This window comes from Pelobates fuscus, chromosome 7 (genome assembly GCF_036172605.1).
Source record: "Pelobates fuscus isolate aPelFus1 chromosome 7, aPelFus1.pri, whole genome shotgun sequence".
Classification (NCBI taxonomy): domain Eukaryota; kingdom Metazoa; phylum Chordata; class Amphibia; order Anura; family Pelobatidae; genus Pelobates; species Pelobates fuscus.
Genome location: NC_086323.1, coordinates 76,962,674 through 76,990,608, shown reverse-complemented (window position 1 = coordinate 76,990,608; position 27,935 = coordinate 76,962,674). Strand labels below are relative to the sequence as shown.

The 27,935-nt window shown below is 39.0% G+C and overlaps 1 protein-coding gene across 2 annotated transcripts in view; it reads left to right on the top strand.

Annotated features, from left to right (window-relative positions):
- Positions 1–27,935, top strand: part of CRB1 (crumbs cell polarity complex component 1) — a 62,844-nt gene that overhangs the window by 25,253 nt on the left and 9,656 nt on the right. Inside the window, exons 3-11 of one of the 2 annotated variants that reach the window (XM_063426086.1) lie at positions 1,291–1,486; positions 1,578–1,717; positions 11,277–12,215; positions 17,812–18,356; positions 18,538–18,703; positions 20,105–21,005; positions 21,173–21,217; positions 26,487–26,615; positions 27,556–27,682. In XM_063426086.1, the coding sequence (XP_063282156.1) occupies positions 1,291–1,486; positions 1,578–1,717; positions 11,277–12,215; positions 17,812–18,356; positions 18,538–18,703; positions 20,105–21,005; positions 21,173–21,217; positions 26,487–26,615; positions 27,556–27,682 (3,188 nt within the window). The remainder of the gene's footprint in view (positions 1–1,290; positions 1,487–1,577; positions 1,718–11,276; positions 12,216–17,811; positions 18,357–18,537; positions 18,704–20,104; positions 21,006–21,172; positions 21,218–26,486; positions 26,616–27,555; positions 27,683–27,935) is intronic. The other variant, XM_063426087.1, reaches the window with a different exon arrangement.

The window sequence follows — 27,935 nt, the reverse complement described above, 5'->3', positions numbered from 1 at the left end:
CAGACAACCGATTGGAAGGGGAAAAAAAAGCTTTAATAAACAATAATTAAAGGCATCCAATGTTTAACTGACAAATAAATAATGATAGTAATACAGAATAACTGTTAACTATAGTGGCACACTCAGGCCTCAACTACATGCCTCACACCACAAGAGTCCTGCAGCAGAGTCCCCACTGCTCTCCCCTGATGCAGAGGCATATTGGATCCTAGGGGAGATCTTTGCCACAGCACCTCACTAAGATGCTATGTCAGGGCACCCCGACAGGCCACCAACTGAAGGGGAAACAGTCAATCGAAACCAGTCAATTGAAACCTGACTTCACTCCTGTCCTCCATCTCTTCATCACCCTGGAGCTCAGTAGAGCAGTGACACAGTCAGGCCAAAGTAAAAATTAAACTGGGCAAGTCTAAAAATTAAACTGGGCAAAGCAGCGAACTTGACTAAGTAGTCAGCGCACCTGGCAACTAACCAATCTAACTTAAAATAATTGAAAATTCAGTTGCCGCCCTGACCATCAATTCCACAGCCAAAACCAGTGCAAAAAGAGCAGAAAAAAACTGCAGAGGTAGAAAACAAATAGATGCTGGCAGGCTGGAATGGCCCCCAATAAGTTATGAAGAGTCTTCTCCCGCCTGCCACACAAAGTAACAGTTTAGTAGCACTTTCCTCTGAGGATACAGCCGCGTAATACACTATACTTCTATAATACAGTTTAGAAAGGACATTTCTGAACTGTGAGTGACAACAAATTATTTTAATAATAAGAGTTAATAAGAGTAATTATAGTTGATGCTTTAGCCATTTCCCCTCTAGAACAGCTCTATTGAGAATGGTCTGTGAAAGTAAGCAGAAAATAGGCGCTAAAATTAACAAATTAACAAATTTTTGAAATTTATTTGAGAAAAAAAGTATTTGAACACCTAGTGGATAACCCCGTACAAGTCTTTTTTTTCATTTTCTCCTATAAAGTGTGTCATTCATTTTACATTTTGTGCAAACTTTTTTTTAGAAGTATATTATGATTGTATTTGTGCTGGTATGTAAGTTTATTTTTCAAAAACATTTTTTAATATGTATTGGTAATTTAAAATCAAATTTAAATTTAAAGTTCTAAGTATATTTTTTTTCTGCACTGTACTTTTTATTAATCACCTTTTGAATTGGTTTAATTTATTGTCGTATTCTTTCTATTTAGTATTTAGTAAAAATATATTTTCACTTTTCTGTGATATAAACTAGTCTGTTGGATCATATGCCATACGTTTTCTAATTTTGTCTTTTCTCCAGGAAGAGACTGTGAGCTGGAGTTTAATGGATGTTCATTAGGCCCGTGTCTAAATGGGGCTACTTGCCACAGTTCTGGACTCTCCTTCTCGTGTTCGTGTCCTTCAAACTTCTATGGTGACTCCTGTGAGTTTAATGTAGACGAGTGTGCCAGTTATCCTTGCCTTAATGGTGGTCAATGCTTGGATGAAATCAATGGGTGAGTCTTTGAATGAGACTATAAAGAACTTGGTTGTCAGAATGTCTCATTTTCTGAATTTAATATAATTTAATAATGTGCTGTTTTGCAGATATACTTGTGATTGCAGTATGGTGGGATTCATTGGTGTTCATTGTGAGACCCCCATAGAACTGTGCTCATCACAGTCTTGCCAGAATAATGCCTCATGTGTAGAAGCTTCTGGGACTTTCTTGTGTCTCTGCCAAAAAGGTAATTGCATTGCTTGTGTTAACCAGGCATTATCCATTCGACCTGCTTGAAGTGACTTTATTGCTCAGTAGTTGAGTGAATCGATTTAAAGGATCACTATAGGGTCAGGAACACAAACATGTATTCCTGACCCTATAGTGTTAAAACCACCATCTAGGCCCCCAGGGCCCCTCATGCCTAAATAAATATAGCAAAATCTTACTGTATTCAAGCCTGAAGCTGTAACTCTGCATGCTGTTAGACTCAGAAAAAAAACTGTCTGCTGACATCATCAGAAGTGGTAGCCTGATCCAATCACAATGCTTCCCCATAGGATTGGCTGAGACTGACAAGGAGGCAGATCAGGGGCAGAGCCAGCATGATTCAAACACAGCCCTAGCCAATCAGCAGCTCCTCATAGAGATTAATTGAATCCATGAATCTCTATGAGGAAAGTTCAGTGTCTGCATGCAGAGGGAGGAGATACTGAATGTTTGGATGCATTTTAGGCAGCCATGACCCAGGAAGGATCTCGAACAGCTATCTGAGGAGTGGCCAGTGAAGTTATCACTAGGCTGTAATGTAAACACTGCATTTTCTCTGAAAAGATTGTTTACAGCAAAAAGCCTGAAGGTAATGATTCTACTCACCAGAACAAATTCAATAAGCTGTAGTTTTTCTGGTGACTATAGTGTCCCTTTAAGATTACACTGTGGATTATTCACTAGACTCCTGTATGCCATAATGCCATAGGTTGTTGAACAACGTTCTCATGTTTAGAAAACTTGCATGAGTGTATTTGTGTTTTTCTAATCCAACAATATAATAGAAAAAAAATGCTGTCTATGGAACTTTGTTTACATTTTTTTAGAGAGTAAAAGAAAAATTCAAAGTGACAAATCATCTATGAGATATTTAGTGAAATCATTTTGGTGAACCTACTCTCTTAAGCAGAGGTAAGAAACCTTTGGAACTCCAGATGTTTGTGGTCTACATCTTCCATAATTATTTTTCATGATTAAGACTGTCAGAGAGTTATGGGAGATGTAGTCCACAAATATCTGGAGTGCCTAAGGTTTCTTACCCCTGCTCTAAAGGCACTTCACAGGTACACGGACAACATTAATGTATATTAAAGCTCATGTTAAAATAACTTGCCAGGCTGGTATACCAGCTCAATAAATACAACCAATGTGTCCTGTGTGCTCTTATTTCCAAAAGGAATTAAATACCCTTACCTGAAATCATGTCTGTAGCTCTATTCCACTAACATGTGCTCACTAATTTCTAATAAGAAACACTGAGAGTCCATATGCTAATGAGGAAGCAGTAACTCAGGGATCCCTTGACTCAGTACATGTTAATGCGCATATCATAGAAAGCCATTGATTGAATTATTCCAAAACGGCTACCTTGGTCTCCATTTTGACATTTTTTTTTAATTTTTATTTCCTAATTCACGGTTTTAGTGAATAATCCCAAATGTTTAGAATATGCTTTGTTCTACATTCTGCTTAATAATTCACTGTTTAATGATTTAACCCCAATGATTAGACTCTGTTAGTAAATATGTATGAAACGCACTAAAGGTTTAACATTTTAAGTATTCAGTATTTTTTTAATTTAGCTTGAATGTGTAAAGCTGACTTGGGAACAATCTGCATTTTAACACAAGCTGCTGATGGTGTGTCTTTACAGCATCAATGTTCACCACCACCCATTCTCCAGAATAGGGGTGCCCATAGGTAGATCCCCACATGTTTTAAAACTACAGCTTCTATGATGCTTTGCAATTGTAAAGACATGCAAAGCATCATTGGAGATGTAGTTCTACAACATGTGGGGATCTACCTATGGGCACCCCTATTCTGGAGAATGGGTGGTGGTGAACATTGATGCTGTAAAGACACACCATCAGCAGCTTGTGTTAAAATGCAGATTGTTCCCAAGTCAGCTTTACACCATCTCCGGTGGTAGATGCTCTTTGCGTTCAGTCAGTTAGCATGCCACTTTATTCTTTGCTACTGCAATGTGGGATCATCATTTTTGATACAAACTATATGCTGGAGAAACTATTAATAAATCACCTTAAAAGGGATACTCTAAACACCAAACAACCTTAGCTTAATGAAGCATTTTTGGTGTATAGATCATGCACCTCAGGTCTATTTGCTAAACAAATTGCCCTTTAGGATTAAACTATGTTTATGCAGCCCTAACCACACCTCCCCTGCCTGAGGGTCGCACAACCTCCATGAAAAACTATTTAAAACAAAAAAAGTGTAAAAACTTTTACTTTAGAAGTTCTTACCTCCTATTGTATTAATTGAGATTTAATCGCACACAGGAGGCCACTGCTTGCTCTAGAGGGCAATTCATTAAATTAAACACACTGTGCAATAAGGGAAGTTAAAAAGTTTGAGCTCTTTTTGTGTGTAGGGAGGCTGTGCCAGCTAGGGGAACTGTGACTAGGGCTGCATAAACAAAGTGATTTATCTCCTAAATGGAAGAGAATTGTGCAGTGGTACTGCAGAGGCATTATTTATACAGCAAAACGAAATATTTAAGCTAAAGTTTATTCGGCATTTCAAATGCTCCTTTAAGTTCCTGGGAAGAGGAGGGAAAAATGGGTAAAGATACAATGAAAATACAACCACGTCCTGGAAAAATGAAATGCTAAGAAGAAAAAAAATCAGTAGTAGACAGGTAAATCCTGTGAAACTGAACACGTTCAGAAAGAATCTTCTAAATCCCTATCTGTACATGATTGATCATTCACTAATCTATAGTAATTAGTGAGAGAACTATCTCCCTGCACAGCTTTCGAAATATAACATACATTATACAGACAGCCTATTTGCTTTGTCAGTGAAGAAAAGAATGGTGGGCAGGTAAGAAAATTTATATAGCAGCAGCAGCAGCAGCATTGTTACCCTTGTCCTCAGTTAATATTTATGGAAAAGGACAAGGCTAACAATGCTGGTTTGGTGGATTAGTGGTTTTGTAGGGGAGGGGAAAAAAAATGAAACCTTCAGAATATATTTTGTGTATAATGCATTAACAATATGCAAAATAACAATATGCAGAAATAATAAATAAGATACATTTGAGTTTGTGCATTTTCTTTAAATCTCAGCAAATTCTGCTCAGAATAGGAAGTGACAGAATAGGCAAAACTGATATAATCCCATCCATCCTGAAAAGCAGTGGTTTATGGGCACAGAAGAGGTTTCTGGGAGGTTTAGTTTAGTTATTTGTTGACAGAGGCAGTGCCATTCACTGTGCTGAGCATTTCTGTGTCCTAGAGTTTGTAGGCATCTATTTAATAAATTATTCTTCCCCCTTTCAGGGTCTGATTTCCCGTAAAACAAATTAATATTTGTTTCATTTTAATAAACTTCATATGGAGGTGAGACACATGGAGTCTATTGCTGTCTCCTCTACATTCCTTATAAACCTCAGGTTATTTGAAAAGTAATAAAATATTGTTATAAAGAGCCACTTACTTTCCACCTATAATCCAAACAAGGACTACAAAACGGCCTAGATTGATTTATTTACTTTTTACGCATTGTAGGAAGGGGCAATTGCTGCTTTTAGTTTTGTGAGATGTTAACCCAGCCTTGGCATTATAGAGTAGGACAGTTTAGTCCACATCCTTTTGACTACGATCTTAAAGGAGAGCTGTCAAGATTTTTAATATTAAATATAGCTATCAACTACATGAAGCCATTATATTTTTGGAGATCTGATAAATAAAATTAAAAAATTCACAAATCTATCCTTGAACAGAATACAACACTCAGTCTCTTCTACATACATACAAAACTCAGACACCACACACACAACAGTAACAGAGCCCAAGGGGCCACACTCTGAGAACCTGTTTAGGACTCTGATCAATCCTAATCCAGTTTTATTTTGTGTGTGTGTGTGTGTTACTGTATGTGTGTGTGTGTGTTTCTGCACTCTTCTCTGCAATGTTTGTTTAAAATGCTTAAAATCTAGTAATGCCATCTTGTGGTGAAAAATAATATTGCTCTTTTATCTCATCTACAAAGAAAAGTACTTCTAACTAATTTATTTATTAAAGGGACGCTCCAAGCACCATGACCACTGCAGCTTATTGTACTGGTTGTGTTACTATGAGACTGTGCCTGCAAATTAATTTAGTAGTTATTTAATTCAAATTAACAATCAAGGAAAGGGACAAATATGTTCACCTTTCAATTTTCCGCTAATCTGGATTTTCCCCAGGGCCTAGTAGTTGGCTGAGATTTTATCATTCAGAATACTGTGCATATCCATAAACCCCAGTCCTTCAGGTACATGTGCTTCACTTTTCTTTTTTTTATTTCTTTTTAAAAAAAATGTTTTTATTTTTGCTGTGCATAAAATATTCATAACGGCTTGTCATGCCCCAACAGCAGTTGACAAGGGAGTCAAGATACATCTCTTATATGGGAAAGGACATTTAGTAAAGACATGCACAATTTTTAAATGGTATGGTAAAATGACAGGAAGAACACAGTGCATATCAATAAGGACAGTAGTGTAGTATGTTTGCATGCTATATGCACTGGGAATAGGCTTTTTAGAGTAGACAGCGACTATCTGTATAGGCAAACAAGCTTGGAGTAGAGACCCCCCTAAGGCCCCCAAGATAGGCTATACATGACAGATCGACAAAAGAAATGAAAAGCAAGAAAAAAAGAGGCACATTTTGCCTCGTTTTCACCGAGCGGATCGGTTCGGGTTTGGAAGGTTTAGAATGGTCCAGCCTATTCTGGTGAGCGTTTCCACTGCAAGTCAGACCTTCAGGGGCCATGCGGGGTTTAGAAAAAAAATGCTCTTCCTGTCCACCAATCAATGGATTGTATAGTAGCTCCGCCCTAACCGAACCGTACCATTTCCTATGGCCCTACATCTGAAGCAGGACCCTGAATGGTGCGGTATGGTTCGGTTGTATGGGCCACTTTCATAATGGAAACACCCAAAATAGTGAACCATACCGAACCGAACCGAACTGCTCAGTGGAAACGAGGCATTAGCTGTTTCATTAGCAGGATGCATTGCCAGGGTATCTTGTCAGAAAAAGGTAGTCCCAGACCCAGCCTTGGACTCAGCACATGCCCACTGGGGACCGTGTATAGACCGTGAGTACCGTGATAATTTAGTGTGTATGTGACAAAGGTGTCATGGCACAGACAAAGTGTTCTCTCAAACTGTATTATGACCTTACTTTGAATCTTTTAACTTGACCGTGTGGACTCCCTCCGTTCCCCACCATCCCCCTCCCCTTAAATGGGTGCGACCTCTCAGGATTGACCGCATCAACAGTGACCAACCCTTCCCTTCTCTTTTTCTCACTCTTCTTTTCCATCTCTGTATGTTGTCCTTTTAAGGCTCCTCCTTAATGTCTTCTATCCAGTGATGTATTCATGGGATTACAAGTGTACTTATTTGTCTCCTGCTGATAATGCATGCATCTAGCCCTTGCTCAACAGCCCACGATGACCTTTTCCTAGTAAAGTGATATCTATGGATGACGTTAAGGGGTCCTTTTTTATTAATTCTTTCTTTCTTTTAATAATTTAGTAAAATACCTGGCTGAGTGGATACAAGAGCGCTCTCTGAGGTTTATCTTACACTACTATTCCAATGTTTTTAATTTGGGTTTTTCTAAATATGCTGTATAATTCTGCCTCCGTTGTGATAACCTCGTAATACTGGATTTCTGTATACTGTAACTTTTTGAATTACCTTGTCAGTCAAAAATCAAGAATTGAATTAAAAAAAAGAATTCAGTAACTTGAATTTATACAACAACCTACTTCTGCAGATATTTTTTTTCATGACAAACCATTCCATTTAATCTCTATTAACTATTATATGTTCTCTAGATTTTTATGAGAAAGAACAATGCAATAATAATTTATGAGCTTAATTTTGTTTTTTAGAATTAATAAAATATGTAGTTGTACTACAGAAATACCTACCTAATCATATATGCTTATCCATGAATCCCTTGATGTTAAGTGATCCACACAGAAAACATAAGGGATAAATGCAAACATTGTGAAGTAGTTACAACTGGTGATAAATTAAAAGTCAAAAGTAATCGACTTAAATGAGCTCAAAACTCAAGAATAGAGAGCATGATGCCGTACAGTCCTTGGCTAGGGTTGAAGAGGGTATGATGTTTTAAAGATCTGGTGAAATACACAACTTCAATCTATAAAAAAAGAAAAACATCATAAAATAATAAGACACATGAAAATGCGCGTGTACCAGAGATACAAACGTTGGTGTGATACCCACAAATGGATTCAGCTGGAATACTGATCCTCTAGAAAAAAGTAGCAATGCAGAAAATCTGACCTAAATGAAATATTTTTTTTTTACATTTATTACATCAAAGAGACTAAAATAGGATACCCTCACCCCCCGTTCTTGTTGTTCACACTTACACATTTCGCCCACAGCATGGGCTTTTATCAAGTGTCACTACATCTCTAATTTCTAATTCTCATAAAACTTAACCCTAGCTCTTAATCCTAAACTCCAAATTACATAACTCATAACTCTTATGCAACTTTATGTATAACCCTAACTACCATAACTCCTTACTTTATGTTCATGTCCAATTCCCATCACCACTATTCCTAATTTCTGTAAACCTTACCTGAGACAATTTCTAATCCTACTTCCCATAACCAATCTTCTATTGTAACTGTATGAGTATAACTTAAATGACACTGCACTGAAGAAACAGGGGTACCTTTTCAATGTCAACATTCCAAATGAAGGTTGGCCTTTCTTGTTAAGTAAGTAAGGGGTGGAAGATATCAGTGCTTGTAATATGGCTGCTAGAACTTCCCTGAACGGATATCACTTGCGAGTCCTCAAGTTCTTGATGATAAAATTATGATATTTAAAAGGATAGGCTGGGAGGCTTCAAAATTGCTTAAATGCACTATCTTTATTGGAGATAAATAAAATAAAAACAATATAGCAAAAAGCTGTATAAAACACTAACGCGTTTCACCTGTTAGCAAGGCTTTTTCAATGTGTTCAACACCTTTTGGAGCCTCCCAGCCTATCCTTTTAAACATCATAATTTTAACATCAAGAACTCACAAGTGATATCCTTGGTGGGGATTATTCCACCTACGCTTCCTATACTGAGCAATATTCCTTCTGCTCCCCACTTGTGAGTATACCTCCTCTTTTTTATCCTAGTTTTATCCCAGACCATACACAGAGCACTATATTGTGTTTTTATTTCTCCTCCTATACACCGAGGATACCAGTTTTGGCACTATTTGACACCAGAACACCCTTGCCCCCCGAAGACGCCTCTGAGAGTGTATCATGATTATCATCATATACATAGATTGTACCGTCCAGGCACATATATCTGGAGCTGAATATAAGCTCCAGAAAATTGTAAGTGCAATTTTTTCTTCATTTACCAATATCAGCAATTTAACATACTACACTATGTCTGTGTCCTCTCCTCTCTCCCCTATATTTCCCTGAGCTTGAGAAGACTACCACAGGCGCTGCTTCCTGACACTACTTTTTTGTTAAGTAATGTAATAAGATACTGAGCAGAACAATCATACATGGTAATTTCATTTTCTGGCACAGAATCAAACAGTCCACTATGACTCAGTCCCTCCTACATCAATCTTAAGTATTTCATAATCATAGCACACTGCTTATGAAAAATATATTCTTTGGGAGAAAAGTGATTTAATAAAGCTGGCTCTGTCCCAGAAGTAGTGCAAAGGCTCCATACAATTCACTGGCCCTGCCCATTGCATAATGAGTTTTAAAGAGAATTAGACTAATCTTGTCTTAAGGGATTGAAGAGAATACAGCACGCCGCTACCGTTAATTCACAGACTGGCTGCATGTGTCAAAATGCACAGCTAATAATTTATTCAGGATAGATTGGTGAGGATGATCAATCCGGTTATATGGCTATACCTGTCTTCAGCTCTGGCACCTGTAGGTAAGAGATTTGTTGAATGAAATCAGGTGCTGTGTCTCACTGCTAGACAGCACCTCACCCAACAACGTGATTTGAATACGGAACTAATGCTGTTTATTGACGCTAGTTTTACTTTAGGAAAGTCACTTGGGATAAAGAGACTAAATATGTAGTAAACATTATATTTCTATATATGTGTATAGATATGTATAGTTACTAAGTTAACTAATCGAGCAGATACTTTGAAATGTATTGAAATTACAAAATGGCTGAAATTTGAAAACATATTAAAATAGGAACTGGAGTGCGAGCTAAATTGTTCATACATATATAGCTTTAAATAAAACTTTTTATCAGATGTTTTTTGGCATGCTGCCTGTTAGCAAATATAAACTACATCTATGCTAGTGTGTAGACTGTACACATAACCACAGCGCATTGCACGTAATTCCCAGCATGCACTGGGAGATATTAAAATGTGTTCCTGGGGAAAAAAACTAAAAAGTGAAATCGAGAGTTTTTCCAATTTAGCTTAAAGTTAAAATTCAATGAAATTCAATTTGAATTCTTGAAAGTTCACACGTTATTGCATGAGCTTGCAAAAAACTTTTAAGGAATTCGTATTGTTTACAGGACAGAAATGTTAACTTTTAAGGAGTTCTGGAGCAAGAGGGTTGACTTTGCTTTGAGAAACTAAAAGACTGAGACATACAAGGCCTAAACAAAAAAAAACTGAAAATATATCTGACTTGGAAAATGTTTGGCCTAAACTTTTAAATTAATTTAGAAATTTGGGAAATTCCCAAGTTAGTGGTTAATCCATGAAATGCCAAACTGTAGTAACTTTAAATCCAAATGAAAAAAAGGCAAAAACAGCTGATCTGAATGCATTGTCTGTCTTATTTATAATGACAGGTTGGGCATTTTAACCTGAATTGTGACAATTAGATTAGATTTTTTTTTTCAAATCAGAGTTTAGTGAATAATCCTGACAAACTTCAAATGTACTACATTACCAACATTTAATAGCGTCCAGTTGAAGTGGAAAGAAAAAAAATGTGATACTCTAATATGCCTGTAAATCCACACCTATAAAGCACCGACCAATTCTAGCCCCTCCTATATCTCTTCACTGATCTGCAGGTAGGCCCCTTCTTGGTCTCTCCGCTTTGCCCAAGACCTTCTCCTGTCTGCTGCTTGCACCCGTACGGCCAACTCACGCTTGCAGGACCTAGCGCGGGTGGCTCCTGTGCTTTGGAATAGCCTGCCTATGACCATCAAGCTCTCCCCTAGTCTTGGAACTGCTGCAAAGCCACTGCCGCAGAGACATACTAGGAATGGCAGATGGATCACTGTAGGATCTGGTAGACTTAGAGTTGTGGATAAAAGGCATATTGCACAGTCTGTTGCTCTACATAATTCATTTTCTGCACTTTCAGAGTGTAATGGTGATATGGAGACGGGCACTGAGGGTAGTGGTGTTGTGGAGAGAGGCATTGAGGCTAGTGGTGTTGTGGAGAGAGGCACTGAGGCTAGTGGTGTTGAAAGATGAATTTTTCATATGTATTTTTTGTCCCTTAGGTGTCCACTGTGAAGAAGACCTAAATGAGTGTGAATCAAACCCCTGTCAAAATGGGGGCACCTGTGAGAATACTCACGGCAGCTACATTTGTCACTGCAAACCCAGTGGAGACACATCCCCAAAATACTATGGTGGAAGAGATTGCAATGAACTACTTATCGGTTGTGAAGGGCAGATATGCCAAAATGGTGGGTCATGCATGCCCCAATTCATCGATGGAACTCATTCCTTCACCTGCCTTTGTCTACCTGGTTTCACAGATCCACATTGTAGGACACTGACCACATTTTCTTTCAATGGCAAGAGTATATTTCCTGTTGAAAATATAATTTATCCATCAGATGGAAGATATGTTAGTAACGTATCTCTGAGCTTCCAGACTGTCCAACCCTCTGCATTTATATTACACTTGGGAAACAGCACCTCATTTTTCAGACTATACATACAGGACGGCAAGATGTTCTTAGCTGCCTATGTCAACAGTCAGATGAAAACACTTCTGAGTTTGCCACATAAGGTTAGCGACGATCAATGGCACAGCATTGAAATCATTTTTACAGAAATTCTTACCCTGAAGCTACTGGATATCTCCTGTACTGAAAAATGTATGAACAGCTCAAGCAGATATATAAACAGTAGTACAAATGGTTTTGTGTTCCAGAAAATGTTTTTGGGAGGGGACATTTCCACACTGGAAGCTGATTTTGGGAAGGTTGTTCTGGAACAGCCTTGGTTTGTTGGCTGCATTAGGGATGTTAGGGTGGATTCCACAGTTGTTACAGCAGAAGTTTCGACGTTTAGTAATGTTGTGATTGGATGTAAGAGAAGGGACCACTGTGAGAGCAATCCTTGTCAAAACAGAGGCGAGTGTGTTAACCAATGGCTTAACTACCACTGTGATTGTTTTAGGCCTTACAAAGGGAGCAACTGTTCATCAGGTAAGACTCAACTGTAAGATCATAGATCATATTATGGTCTACAACTAAATCACAATTCACAACATTGAATGCCGCGTGTTTAACCACCATCTTCCCTATGAATACAAATACAATATGGCACTCATACTGTGTATCACAAGCTGCTATCATCACGCATGATCACTTTTTATTTAATTCATTAATATAATCTCTCTAACAGTACTGGTTACGCTAAAATAGTTTTTCAAAGAATAAACAGTGATGTATTCAGCATAGGAACACAACTTATTTAACCATGTGCGTTCCCATCTAATTCAAAGGTTCCATGCTGCTACTGGATCTTTTAACAGAACTGTTATATTTTTATTTTGTTGTAATGCTTATACAGATGATCTAAAGGGAATGTTTTATTAATGTGATCTGTAGCCTTATACAGACATATTATTATTTTATTTTTTTTAAAGAAACTGACTACAGCCTAATTCTTTTTATATGCTGCTACTTTGTTTTGCAAGCACCAATATTATAATTATTATGTATATTTTACAGCACTTAATTACTATTATTATTTAAAGCAGTATATTTTATAGCACTAAAGACAGTGACAGGCATTAAAACCAATTGACTGAGAGATGCAGTTACGTAAGTCATTGATATCCAACTCACTGCCTGCCATGTGCTATTTTTGAGCTGACACCACCATGGACAGTTCCATAGAGATACTACTATTGTACATCGAGGGACGAGGGCAATATTGGGATTAAATAGGAGATAAAGTGGTTCAGCCTTAGAGAAACAGGAAAAATATGTTTTTATTGATGGAAAAAACAAGGATAAAGTGGAAGCTTAAGGAGGTAAAATTGAACTGTGAGGAGCTGAGAGACATAGGAGGTAAGATGATGAAGAGATAGATAAAATAAGAGGGAAAAGATTGAGAGCCAGATAAAATAGAACCAAGAGACAGACATGGAAATGTACAGTAAACAAGTGAGAGCAGCCTCAGAAAGAGAAAGAAAAGGTAAAAAATTACTGTCAAACACACAGAAATAGTGCTAATATGGGGTATAAAAGAGATAAATATTGGAGGATAGGAAGTGAGAGAGAGAGATCTAGAGATGTGTAATGATAAAGACTGGTGGAAAACCAAACAATATAATAAAAAAGAGTGTAACACAGCAGAAAGTTAAAAGAGTGAGAGGTCTAGAGAGAAAGATGTAACTGGAAAAATGGCAGGAGACACACAAATAAAACTAATATTGATAAACTAGGATTAAAGGACCACTCTAGTGCCAGGAAAACACTCGTTTTCCTGGCACTAGAGTGCCCTGAGGGTGCCTCCACCCTCAGGGACCCACTCCCGCCCGGCTCTGGAAAGGGGAAAGGGGTAAAAACTTACCTTTTTCTAGCGGTGGGCGGAGAGCTCTCCTCCTCCGATCCTCCTCTTCTCCTCCCCGTCGGCTGAATGCGCACGCGCGGCAAGAGCTGCGCGCGCATTCAGCCGGTCACATAGGAAAGCATTCATAATGCTTTCCTATGGACGCTTGCGTGCTCTCACTGTGATTTTCACAGTGAGAATCACGCAAGCGCCTCTAGCGGCTGTCAGTGAGACAGCCACTAGAGGAAATAGGGGAAGGCTTAACCCATTCACAAACATAGCAGTTTCTCTGAAACTGCTATGTTTATGAAAAAATGGGTTAACCCTAGAAGGACCTGGCACCCAGACCACTTCATTAAGCTGAAGTTGTCTGGGTGCCTAGAGTGGTCCTTTAATGATAAAACCCTCCTAACTGAGCTAGCTATAACCCAACTACACAGAGTAACAAACATGGGGCAGGCTGGAGTGCCTTGTTAATTGTAACACATTATCTAAAGAGATGACATGAAGACTGAAAGACAAAGTGGGGAGAAATTTTATGATTTGGGGGTAAAATACTGAAACCGGTGAAGGAAGACAGAGAAAGAATGAAGTAGGAATATACAATGGGAGAAAAATGGGATGCACATGACGGATATAATAAAAAAAAAAAACATAAACATGGAGAGGTATTATACAAAAAGCCAAAGTGAAAAGAATTGATAAAGTGAAAAAAGACTGGTAGATCCACAGATGAAATGGAAAAAATAATAATAGACAAAAAAAAAAAAATCTAAGCAGAAAAAAGTGCAAATGGTTGCTGGGCCAAATGACATAAAACATGTCTAACATTTGGCCCCCTTTTTTTTTTCTATTTTCATGTCTGACATTTTTTTTTTTCAGCAAATGCTGGATTTTATTACTACCCAGAGGCGTAACTAGGTTCCACGGGGCCCAGTGCAAAAATTGCCCTGTGCTTCCCCCCACCCATACGTATAGACACAAAAGCAGACAAACAGATACACATGCAGACATACACACATACAGAGACACACATGACACATACAGACACAATCCATGAGGCCCCGATGCAAAACTGATCCATGCCCCCCCCACCAGAAACACACACAGACACACATACATACAGACACACATACATACAGAGACCAACCGATGGGCCCCTTAAACTTGCGACCCCGGCAATATTACCGTGTGGGTCAGGACCACAACACATACCAGCGGGCACTTTGTCGCAGGTGTCCACAGTGCGGCCGCAGTATTTACGCCACTGCACACACACATACACACACATACAGACACACACAGACACACATACATACAAACACACACACACATATATATACAAACACATACATACAGATACACATACATATAGACACACATACACACACATACAGAGACACGTACATACAAACATACATACATACAGACACACATACATGCGTATTTTACATAATTTTTTTTTAAATCTTTATTTTTGTTGTGCACAAAAGTAACAAAGAGTCTTGGTGCGCCACAACAGCGACATCAGGAAAAAGTGATAAACATTTGTAGTACAAGTGGTGGCATTCGTTTGTCAAGGCACATTTTTAGATTAATGAGATCAATATTTCAACAGCTTAGGTTCTCGTTTAGCTTAAATGGTGTAACAAGATTTAGCAAGATGCGCACTTCAGGTAGGAGTATTCAGAGGAGTGACAAAGAAGGAAAGTGCAGGGTAAGTTATAGGCATAAACAAAGACTCGTTCAACAGATTAGGTCGTCTCAGACATTTGGCATGGGTAGTCAAGATATGCTGCACTATTTCTTTTTGTGTGATATCAAGACAGGAACACGTGTAAAACAGGGCATGGTATAGTAATGATTTACAGTACATTCAGGCTAAGCCCGCACAGCTATATAGGTCAGCATAGACAGGTTTTTGATATGGTCGCAGATTATACGGTTTCATGACATTTGCTAAGGTACTACACAGTATACAGTATTTGTTAACGTATAGGTAACCAAGTGTGTCAGGTGTAAGCCATGCTAATGCAGGTACCAGGTCTTCACTAACTATTGTCCCGTGCAGCAAGATCCTACAATATAGGCAGCATAACTGATGTTGTGCCGAATTATAATATGGTAAGCTGTCCTTACACAGGGTCGGTGAGGACTTTTAGGATGCCAGTTCTCCGTCTGTCTTCCCCTAGGACCTGTTCCCCCGCGGAGCGCTCCGCGATGCCGTGGGCACTCGGGATCCAGACCAGTTCAGGAGACCCCCCACCAAAGGTCCCTGCACACGCTGTCCCCTGCACCTCCCCAGCAACACTCGCGCTGCCTGATAACACCTGGGCCCACGAGTCTCACCCAGTACAGGCCTCACACTTAGAGCCGGTGCATCTTCCCCCCCCATGGCCACCGGTATACCGGAGGGGGGTCGGTGCCCTCTAGCCCCACAGGACTCACTGCACCAGGGACATCCTTCTCCAGGCCCCCCTCAAACCCAGATGCAGAAGCCTCCACATAAAGGTAGGTAGACCTCTCCGTGCCCGCTTATCTGCACTTATCTGCTGGCGTGCTGTTCCTGGGAAGCCTTTGCCAGTGTAGGCGGTCGACTCGCAGGGGCTTCCGTTGCCGCGAAGGTCGTCACCATGTGGCCGGGATGACCCCCACCAGCCTGGGGGGGGGGAGCGGGGCCGCGCCGCCGGCAGTGCCTGTCCGCGTGGAATCGGGTTCGTGGCCCTTGCTTAACGTCCGCCCTGCCGGGCCGCTTCGTCTTTCCAGGCTCCCGGTCATGTGCGGCCGTGATTGCCTTCTTTCCGCTCCCCGGTGCCTTACAGGTGTCTTTCTGGTGCAGGGTGAGTGTGCCATCTCTTAATTACCGGGATGTCCCCTTTAGGGTGTCTCACGACAGCTTTTTAATTCGTTTTTTTAGTAGCTTGGGCCAGAGCTAAAGCTTGTGGCTGCCATCCAGCTCGGTGGCCCGGCCCCGCCCCCGTATTTTACATATTTTTTAATCTTTTTCTCACATTTGGTTTGTTCACAGCACACGAACACCATGGTATTTGCCGTTGGGCAATTTTATTAGATTTTTCATCAATAAAGTTTTTATTATTTTATTTTTCATATATGATATTTTCTTTTATCTAGATTTATAATTTTTCCTTTGCGTTTGTTACCCATCCCAGCTCCCTCCTTGGTAAACTACCTTTTCTCACTATATATAGATTATGTACAGGTGTATCAGTGGGGATTTCTTGGCAGGCCTGAGCCCTGAGTTGCGGCCGTGTGTCGATAGTTGTCTTTTTTATGTTGGAATGTAGTGCAATAATTAACATTTTAAAAATAAATATAAATACATTGTATATCAACTTGTTCCGTGATATCTGTGCGACGGGTCTTTTTTCTGCTGTGAGCCTAGAGAGCTGGGGACAGAGTGCGGAGGAATCTACAGTTTCTCACTATGTTGTGCATGTTATTTCTCGTATTGTTCCCATAGTTCCCATAATTTATTATTCCAGACTTTAGCTGTTAGTTTGTCCATTAAATAGTTATCTCTGAGTTTTGTTTTCACTAGGGATATAGGAGGTAGAGTGATGTTTGTCCATTTTTGTGCCAGCTCCCATCTTGCTGCCAAGTATGTCATGTTTAATAACTGTTGTTCATGTCTGAATAGACCGTCTGTGGGTTTAGAGAGAAGGCAGGCTCATGGATTTGGTTTCATCATCCTCTGAAAGATTTCAGAGTTTAAGTCCGTTACTGTCTTCCAGAAGTCGGTTACTTTAGAGCACTGCCACCACATGTGAATGTAGCTACCCCTATCCCCACAAAGGCGCCAACATGTGTCTGTTGGGCTCAGCTTCATATGGAACTGTTTTACTGGTGTTGTGTACCATCTATACATTGTCCTATAGCATTGTTCCTGCAATGTGATACACATTGAGGTTTTACCTGCCTCCCATGTCTCTTGCCAGTCTATTCCCTCCAGTTTTCACCAGTTTGTATTTTTAGATATATTTCTCCAATCTTTGTATAATAGTTACTCTCATCCTATTTCCATTTAGCAAGAACAGGTATCTATTTGTAGGCACTCGTTATTCCTAGACAAAACAGACCGGGGGGTGAAGGAGGGGGACAAAGAGAAAGACCAATAAAATATGTCATTAGCAGCTGTGCACTTTGGGTTAATGTGGATGAATTGTTGGTTTTTCAGCCCTATATATTTACAAATATATATTTTAACCATATTTTCTTTTCCAGAATATGAATCTGCAAGATTTGGCCTTGGAAAGCTGACATCATATGCTATATTCCCTGTTACCATTAACTGGAGTGATAATATCACCATATCTGTATTTGTGAGAACACGTCAGCCATATGGAATATTGTTAGCTTTCTGGAACTCGTCTTCTTATGATATTGTCATGTCACTTGAAGGTGGAAGAGTAATAGTGAAGACCTCCAATTACTTCATAATGAAAGGTGAAAGCATCATCAATGATGGCAATTTCCATCTGGTCTCTCTGGAAGTAACTCAGAGCACAATGGAACTTTTTGTATCATCACAGTCACAGGATTATATCTCTCTGGATACACCAAGATTGCCAGACCTAAGTGTACTTTACGTGGGAGGCCTGGAGAATGCCAGTGAGACATCCCATAGAGGAGGGTACTTCAAGGGTTGTCTTCAAGATCTTAGAATCCAAGGGATAAAGATTGGCTTCTTTTCCAGTTCTGAATTTTATAACAGAAAGGGAATCCTGAGAAATGTTACAGTGGGCTGTGCCAGTGTCAATCTCTGTGAGGTGAGAAAGATACTGGGTTGAGGGTTTCGAGGAGATAAAGAAAGGAATATTAGCGTGGTTGTATAAGATAGAAGGAAGGGAACACACGAGCAATGAGGACAACGAAACGGAAACACCGAAAAACAATAATGAATGAAGGTAAGTTAAAAGCCAATTATGAATGAATATTTTTCTTTTTCAGCCCAACCCATGCCAGAATGGAGGGGTTTGTTATTCCACCTGGGATGACTTTACCTGCACCTGTCCCCCTAACACTGCTGGGAAAGCATGTGAAGAACTAGAGTGGTGCCAGATTGCCCAGTGTCCTCCTGGTGCTCTATGCCAGCCTGTAAACGGTGGCTATGAATGTAAGTACCTGTTACGCTACAAGGGGTGATTTGGGTTGGAACTCAACTGCAGCTTGTAAACTCCCTAATTACAATAGTAAAGAAATGGAGAATCCTTAAGTATCAATACTGTAGCTTTAAGAAAAGAGAGAATCACTGGTAACTTGATTCAACCGAAGTTTTAATAAGAGTTAAACTTAAATGAATTGCATTTAGACAATAATCCAATAATAAAAATTGCAAGTAATTCAACAACACAAAGTTCAGTATTAAGTATTTCTTCAGAGATGCATTAAGTAACATTAGTTAATGAGAATAATCTTCAATAGGAACAATAATCAATTAGCTGAGAATAGTTGCAAAGCAAGAACAGTTCATAGGGAATAAGCATGATGGGAGTTGTCCTTCATGAGATTAGTAACTTGTAGCAATGAATATATTTGCAGAGCAAGAAACAGTTCATAGTGAATAAGCATGATGGGAGTTGTCCTTCATGAGATTAGTAACTTGTAGCAATGAATATATTTGCAGAGCAAGAAACAGTTCATAGTGAATAAGCATGATGGGAGTTGTCCTTCATGAGATTAGTAACTTGTAGCAATGAAAGTATTTGCAATCCAAGAAACAGTTCATAGAATAAATGATTTTCTAATCAATTAGCTGAAAGATATACTTAAGGTTTATATGGGTAGTCCTCCAATAGTCCAGACATATTGTCCACTTGTAAAGTAGCAAAGTTTCCTTTCTCCAGTAATCCTTTATGGCTTGCAGCAATCCTTGCATTTGCTCAAAGGCTGGAAGGGTTTGTCTGGTGCCAGTTTCCCAGTAGCTGAGCCTATGGAGCTTCCAGGAGGGAGCTCACACGTTAGCTCAAACAATCAATCACCAAGCACCCTCCCTCTGGCCCAGTCTCCCTAAATACTGTCAGAGCTGTGTCAGAGGGGGGTGGAGTCAGGCTCCTCACTGCTGAGAACTTAACCCTGAAGTGTTACTCCATGACAGTACCACACTGTGGACAATCCACATTACCCAGAACTTATGGTTGTAAAAGATGTGTAATGAGCAGCAAATATGGAAAAAGCTAGGTTCATGGTGGGAAATATTATGTAGTAAGCAAAGTTATTGTAAGTGGAAATGTGTGAAATGAACTTGAACTGTTCATATGTTAAAAATGCATTGTTTTTATAGTTACTGGTAAAACTAATGTTTACTTTAAAAATACACCACGTCTCCATGGAATTGAAGCCAATTAATATACAAAATGCAAAGTAACCAACATAAATAAATGTGTCAAAGAATTACTAAGCCGCCAACTAAATACCTTATATGTAAGTAGTATTATTCAACTATAGTGTGCAACGTGATAACATATATCTACAAAAGAAGAATATGATTTTTAAAAAAAATGTTTTCTTTGCCCAGGTCATGCCAAAGCCTTTTTCAGTGGAATAAGTCATGGATTGACTTACAGGAGCAACGGGATGATTGTGAGACATCTCACCAACTTGACTCTTGGATTCCGCACCAGATGTTCCGAATCAGTGCTGCTGCATGCGGAGAAAGAACCAGAAGTCATCACTATTTCCATCCAAAACTCCCAACTTGTCTTTGACCTGCAGAGTGGTAACAATGTTTATGCAGTGAGCCTATCTAGCAAACAATCAGTAAGCAACAACCAGTGGCATGATGTCACCTTCTCCATGACTGAACCAGGTTCCCAGTCCTCTAGATGGATGATGGAAATAGATGACAAAACAGACAAAATTGTCAGTTCAGCGGCTACAGGAAACCTGAACTTCCTTAAGGACGGCACAGATATTTATTTGGGAGAACACCATAATAGTTTAATAAAGAATTTCAGTGGATGTCTTAGTACAGTGGCCATTGGAGGCATACATCTACCGTACTTTGAAGACAAAGATTACCATATAGCTAAACCACAGAGAGAACAGTTTGTGAAAATTTCAGAAGCCAATGTTAGCACTGGATGCTTATCTTACAATCCCTGCGCCTCACACCCCTGTATGAATGGAGGTACCTGCCATGACTTTTATACCCAGCTAGTCTGCAATTGTCCAGCAGGAAAAACTGGGACATTTTGTGAAATAGACATAGACAAATGTCTCTCCAACCCATGCTTACACGGCAACTGCACTGACGGTGCTGGAGGCTACGTGTGTGAGTGCCATGCTGGTTACACTGGAATTAACTGTGACATAAACATCTGTAATGGTCGTCTTTGTCCTAATGGGGCCACATGCTTTGAAAGTCCTTCTGGCTTTGTCTGCCTCTGCCCACCTAACGTCACGGGTCAGTTCTGCAGGTGAGAAAATATAAGAAGCTACTGGTGTTTTGTTAGAAACAAGTTCTGTCTTTATTTACTATTACATCTTCATGCCTACAGTGTTTGTTTTTCATCTGGTAGAGTGAAAGGATTTTCCATCTATTTGTATTAACACAACCACTCCTTCATTTTATTGTCCTTCACAGTTTGTTCTCACCGTCTGAAACATCAGCTCTCAGTTTGGTAAGAATGTATGTATCACATACCTCGCTTATAATGTCTCATCATTTTTGTATCTGCACATTTTATATTTTATTCTAATCTAGAATAAATGCTTTAGATGTGCAGAAACCTGAACCTATCAATAGAACTACTGCTGTGATTTACACTAGTACTTTGGAGCGCCACATTGTGGAGTGTTCTAGCAATGTTCTAGGAACATGTAGTTTAGTGTTATACCAGTGTTGTGGGTATATGTAGCTTAGCAGTGCTAAGAAACATGTAGTTTAGTGTTAAAGCAATGTTGGAGGGGTATGTTGTTTAGTGCTATAACTTTGCTGCAGGGACTATGTTATTTAGTTCTGTAGAATGATTGCAGGGACATGTAGTGTTCTAGCATTGTTGTTGGGGGTACGTGCTGTTATATGTAGTTCAGCATTACAACATTGTTATAAGGGCATTATTGTATCCTTATTGAAACAGTATTGTAGGTGCATATACTGTAGTTTAATATTGTTATCGTGTGAGCATGTACCTTAAAGGGGCACTATAGTCACCAAAACAACTACAGCTTATTGAATTTGTTCTGGTGAGTAGAATCATTACCTTCAGGGTTTTTGCTGTAAACACTGTCTTTTCAGAGAAAATGCAGTGTTTACATTACAGCCTAGTGAAAACTCCACTGGCTGTTAGAGATCCTTCCTGGGTCATGCCTGCCTAAAATGCATCCAAACATTCAGTATCTCCTCCCTCTGCATGCAGACACTGAACTTTCCTCATAGAGTTCATTGATTCAATTCATCTCTATGAGGAGATGCTGATTGGCCAGGGCTGTGTTTGAATTGTGATGACTCTGCCCCTGATCTGCCTCTTTGTCAGTCTCAACCAATTCTACGGGGAAGCATTGTGATTGGATCAGGCCACCACTTCTGATGATGTCAAAGGTCAGAGGAAGTTCACAGGCAGAGGCAGCAGCTCCAGACTTTAATACAAGTACGATTTTACTATCTTTAGAGAGGCAAAATGAACCAGGGGGGCTAGATAGTGGTTTTAACACTATAGGGTCAGGAATACATGTTTGTGTTCCTGACCCTATAGTGCTCCTTTAAAGGGAGCACTGAAACAACTTTAACTTAAGCACTGAAACAACTTTAACTTAACAAGGTGGTTTTGCTGTATAGTTCCTGCCGGTTCCGTTTCAATGCTCAATTCTCTGTCGTTAAGTATCAAAATCACTTTTTTCATGTATAGCTACAATTCCCCTGGCTGACACTCACACGGCCTCTCTATGCACTTTCTGAAAAAGAATATAATTTGTTTTTTAATTTCACTTATTGCAATTTAGAATGTATTGTCACCTGCTCTAACCTGCTAGAGCCTGCAGGAATCTCCTGTGTGTGATTAACTTTTAATTAACAGAGCAGGATATAAGAATTTATAAAGTAAACACATTGTGCTGTAAAACTGTTTTTTTCACGGAGGCTGTGTGAGTCTTTAGTTTTTTTCTATATTTTCTCTTTAGTTTAAAACCATTTTTGAATTGTTTGACACTAACCCAGATACCCCAGTCATCTCCAGATCAGCATCTGCTTTTGAGATTACTAATCCATAAATTCCTACTTCCACATTAGTGCCATCAATTCTGCCTTCATCTTTAGATGGAATTTACTCACAAGCCAATGAAATTCTATTATGGACAAAATTGTTATATTATTATTTTGCATTTATATAATGTCAACATATGCAGCAGCGGTTTACAGTTATAGGAAGGGGATATGAAGAAGGCCATGCTCAAATGAGTTTACAATCTATGAGGATTTGAGGCACCCAGATATATATCGTTATGTGTCTTCACCAAGGACACGTACAGGGAACCATACCTGAGATCCCAAGGGACCCAGATAAGTGTCAAACTATTCGAAAATGGTTTGACTACATACTGCGGTTTGGCAATAAGGGTCTCCTAGCATCATAACTACTACAGTGTACTGTTGTGGTTATGGTTCAAAGACCGCCCAATTAAAAAAGTCAATATTATTGGTTAAAACTGTGCAAGTTCATGAGAAATGATTAGGATTAACATTGGCAAGTAATATGTGAATATTGTACATAATATTTACACTGAAATATTTTAATAGTTGGCATTTTGTTTCTCTTTGGAGATTATATGAATTTAACAAAGGTTTTGTTAAAGATTATTTACAAACTACGAAATAGAGAATTGGAGTATTTGTGTGTATAGTATGTTTCACAAAATATGAAAAAATGGTAGCTCCATTTTTATTACGGAGAGGAAAAAACAAGGTGCATGAGAGTACTGAGAACGGACAACTCAAATAACCTGCCCTTCGGTGGGTCCCCGCTCAGATCTCAAGCTGGTTTTAGCTCATGTTGTGCCATCACATAAAGAACCAGGGCCATTTGCATATTAGACTATTCCCACACAAAAGGGCGATCGTTTCAACCTTGTTAGCCATCATCAGTGAGGTATAGCATTTTTTTAAACACATTAGATTTTTTTTTTCCAAACATTTTTTTTTAACAAAGTTTAAAAAAAGGCGCTAACTCATGAGCTGCATTTATGAGTATATTTTTTTCCTTTTGATGTCTCTCAGACAAACATTGATATGAAAAATTGATGATAATAAAAAAATATTGCAAAAAAAAAAAAGGTGCTAACATTAGTATTATGCAGTAATAAATTATGCAGTAATAAACATTGAGGACAGTGAAAGTTGGAGGAGTATTTTATCAAGAAAATAAAAAAATAGAAGCTTCAGTGTGGAAATAACTAAAAAGGTTTTTAAAAATCTTAAATTACCAGAGTTTCCACTTTAAATTATTCCTTATTCACTATAGAGGGTTAAACCTAGAACACTATATCAATCTTTGAATGTATCATATTTGGATATAACTTTATAAACCTGTTTTTCCACACCTATTCACTGCGGCTTGATAAGGCATCTGTGTTATCAAAATATTGCCAATATGTTTGTTTCGTGTAGAAATTATGCTTCACTGTAAATTTCTGTGTGTTCTGTTGAGGAATCTTTTCAAGTACGCAGTCAAGTGCATCTTTTTTCCATCCTCTTTCTACGGCGGTAAACCTTAGTGCTGCATATTGCATGGCATTTTGTAAAGCAATACTCCAAGCAGCATAAACACTACACCTCTCTCTACTGGTTATGGTGCCAGGAATGCGCTGACACTCACTCGGAATAAGTAGTCAAACCATTTACGTATGGTTTCACACCTTATCTGGAGACCACCAAGGCGCAGGACATCCATCTGTGGAGGAGGAGATGATTGGCACTCAACGGACCCTAGATAAGTTGTTAAACCAGTCGCAAATGGTGTGCTTACTTACTATGGGAGGGTACCCAGGGTTATCCTGATGCCATAAGCAATACAGTGGGAGGAGCAGGGATCACACATTTTGAAAATGGATATAGAAACATGTATATAAAATGTTGTAAAATCAATAATATATAGATCTACAGTTGTAATCAAAATTATTCAAAACTCATTGAAAATCAGGTTTATTGTCAAAATGTGTGTGCAATGAAAACATAAAAGAAAAAAAATGGAAATACCTCAGCACAATGAATGCTTCAAGTGGTTTCCCCAAATTCAACCTGTCCAATCTCAAATTATTCAACCATGCTGAATGGAATCCCTCACAACAGCACAAATGGTATATACAAACAAGGAACAGGATACTAAAAGAGAGCGAAGGCACTGAATGTTCCTAGAGATACCGTTGGAAGCATAGTTCACAAGTTCAAGGTTAAAGGAACAGTGGTTACACTACCTGGATGAGCAATTAAACAAAACTGGAACTTTTCAGCCCAATGGATCTGCAGTATGTCCGGAGGAAGAAGAATGAAGCATACACTGAAAAGGACACTCTGCCTACAGTTAGGCATAGTGGTGGGTTGGTGATGCTCTGGGGCTGCTTAAAGGACCACTCTAGACACCCAGACCACTTCAGCTTAATGAAGTGGTCTGGGTGCCAGGTCCAGCTAGGGTTAACCCATTTTTTTATAAACATAGCAGTTTCAGAGAAACACTTATGTTTATTAATGGGTTAAGCCTTCCCCTATTTCCTCTAGTGGCTGTCTCACTGACAGCCGCTAGAGGCGCTTGCGTGATTCTCACTGTGAAAATCACAGTGAGAGCACGCAAGCATCCATAGGAAAGCATTGTAAATGCTTTCCTATGTGACCGGCTGAATGCGCATGCAGCTCTTGCCGCGCGTGCGCATTCAGCCGACGGGCGGAGAGGAGGCGGAGAGGAGGAGGAGAGCTCCCCGCCCAGCGCTGGAAAAAGGTAAGTTTTACCCCTTTCCCCCTTTCCAGAGCCGGGTGGGAGGGGGACCCTGAGGGTGGGGGCACCCTCAGGGCACTCTAGTGCCAGGAAAACGAGTATGTTTTCCTGGCACTAGAGTGGTCCTTTAATTTGGACTCTAGAAGTCACTATAAGTTGCATTTTCAGTTGTATTTGGGGAACCACTTGAAGCATTTGTTGTGTTGAGCGGTTTCAAATGCTTTTGTTTGATTTGTTCATTGCAAACATCTGAAAGTCTGTACATTTTGATAACAACCCTGATTTTTAAAGGGGGTTGAATACTTTTGATTACAATTGTGTCTGTGTTGTAACCCAAAGAAAAATACCTATGAATACCTATGAATTTCTAGAGAGATACAGAGGTACTTTGAAAAAAAGTTATGTTCATGCATTTATAATCATGTTACTCAATATATTTTCACAATACCTTCATGAAAGCAATGCTTGCCTTTTTCTCGAGAAATAGATGTCTAGAAGTCTAGGCCTGTCTCTCAGTCGTTGAGAATCCCTGACACTTATCTATTTCCAATAAAGCAATATGTGTATGTTTCAGTTTTTATCCATTTAGTTATGAGAAGCAATCAGTACATGTGTCTTTATGTCTATATCAAGATATATTTTGAATGTTTGTCGTACTAAAACATTTTGGCATCTAAACACCTTGTCCTACCATAGACCATTTTTTTGTCTTAACTTATTCTTTTTTTTTTATTTTGTATTCTTTATTTTTAATCGACATGAACATAATGCAATCGATCATCAATGTGTACATTCGATATATAACAGAAACTAGAAGTTTGTGAACAGTAAAAATGTACAGCTTTTGCCATAGATAACATGGTACTATTGTGCATATGTGTCTTTTGATTTATCTGGTTGTTAGGTTTTGTATAGTCTTAACTTATTCTTACTAAACTGGCTCAGTAATATCAGTCTCATCACCAATTTTTCCAGATATCACAAGTTGCCATCAACATTCTGCGGGAATGAGAAGAAAAATACCACATGTTACAATTACGGTAATTGCACAGTGGAAGGTGGGGAGCCAAGATGTACCTGCTTGCCAGGGTTTGTCGGAGAGAGGTGAGATACATTAGGTTGTCAATTAATGACTGACATCTCCAGGAGACAACTGTTTCTATAAAACATTTTCAATGTGTTAGAGTAAACTGTTTTTCTTTGAGACACCAACTTCCTTATCCTCATTTCTTATCTAGTTTATTGTGACCCATGTATCAAAATACGTACTGTGTATCTATTAAAACTGAAGTCCTGCTATTTGTCTTCCTGTCTATCTATCTATCTTTCTGTCTATCTATCTATCTATTTTTTATTTTTTTTTACAATTCCTCCTGTTTTCCCTGTATTGGTTACATTTTCTCATTTGATTCTGACGCAAATGACCGAAAATGCTTAATATTTAAATATTGTATATATTTTACAGTGCACAGATTGAACTATTTACACATATCACATCAGTTTTTTGGTACCGAAATTCTGTCAAGCTGAACTGACATATGACTAAAATTCTACCACTTCAAAAAAAGAAAATAAATATATTTGAAAAAAAATGATTCAGCCTAGCCTAATTTTCTAGGCTTTCACAAGTCTAATTCAGACTCAATACCCATCCCTGGTCAACACTTTATCCTCATATGACTGATAAACTGAGTATCATTAAAGGGAAACTATAGTCACCAAAAGAACTTTAGCTTAATGAAGCAGTTTTGATGTATAGATCATTCCTCTGCAGTCTCACTGCTCAATTCTCTGCCATTTAACAGTTACATCGCTTTGCTTATGCAGCCCTAGCCACACCTCCCAGCAAGTGACTAACATGGTCTTCCTAAACACTTCCTCTAAAGAGTCATCTAATGTTTACACTTTCTTCATGGCACATTCTGTTTAATTTAGAATGTATTAACTCCTGCTCTATTAGTAGCTTGCTAGATACTGCAGGGGGGTTTAGTTGATTATTATATAGAACAATCATTTCACCATTAAATATTTCCTAATATTCCAGGTGTGAAGTTGATGTTGACGAGTGTGAATCAGATCCCTGCTTGAATGGAGGGTTGTGCCAGAACCTACCCAATCGCTTTCACTGTATCTGTGATGTGAACTTCGCCGGGGACCGTTGTGAGATTGATGTAAGCGACTTGTCTTTCTACGTGTCGCTGCTCCTGTGGCAAAATCTCTTCCAGCTGCTCTCCTACTTGATCCTGCGCATAGATGATGAACCAGCAGTGGAGTGGGGAGAGCAAGCAGATTATGAGGAATGATGAGCCTGCTAGGCCAGTACTATCTAGTCCCAAACAATCAAGCACACACATGTACTTAATGTTTTATGTACCGTATTTACTGGAATTTAATGCGCTATCAAATCTAATGTGCACCTCAATT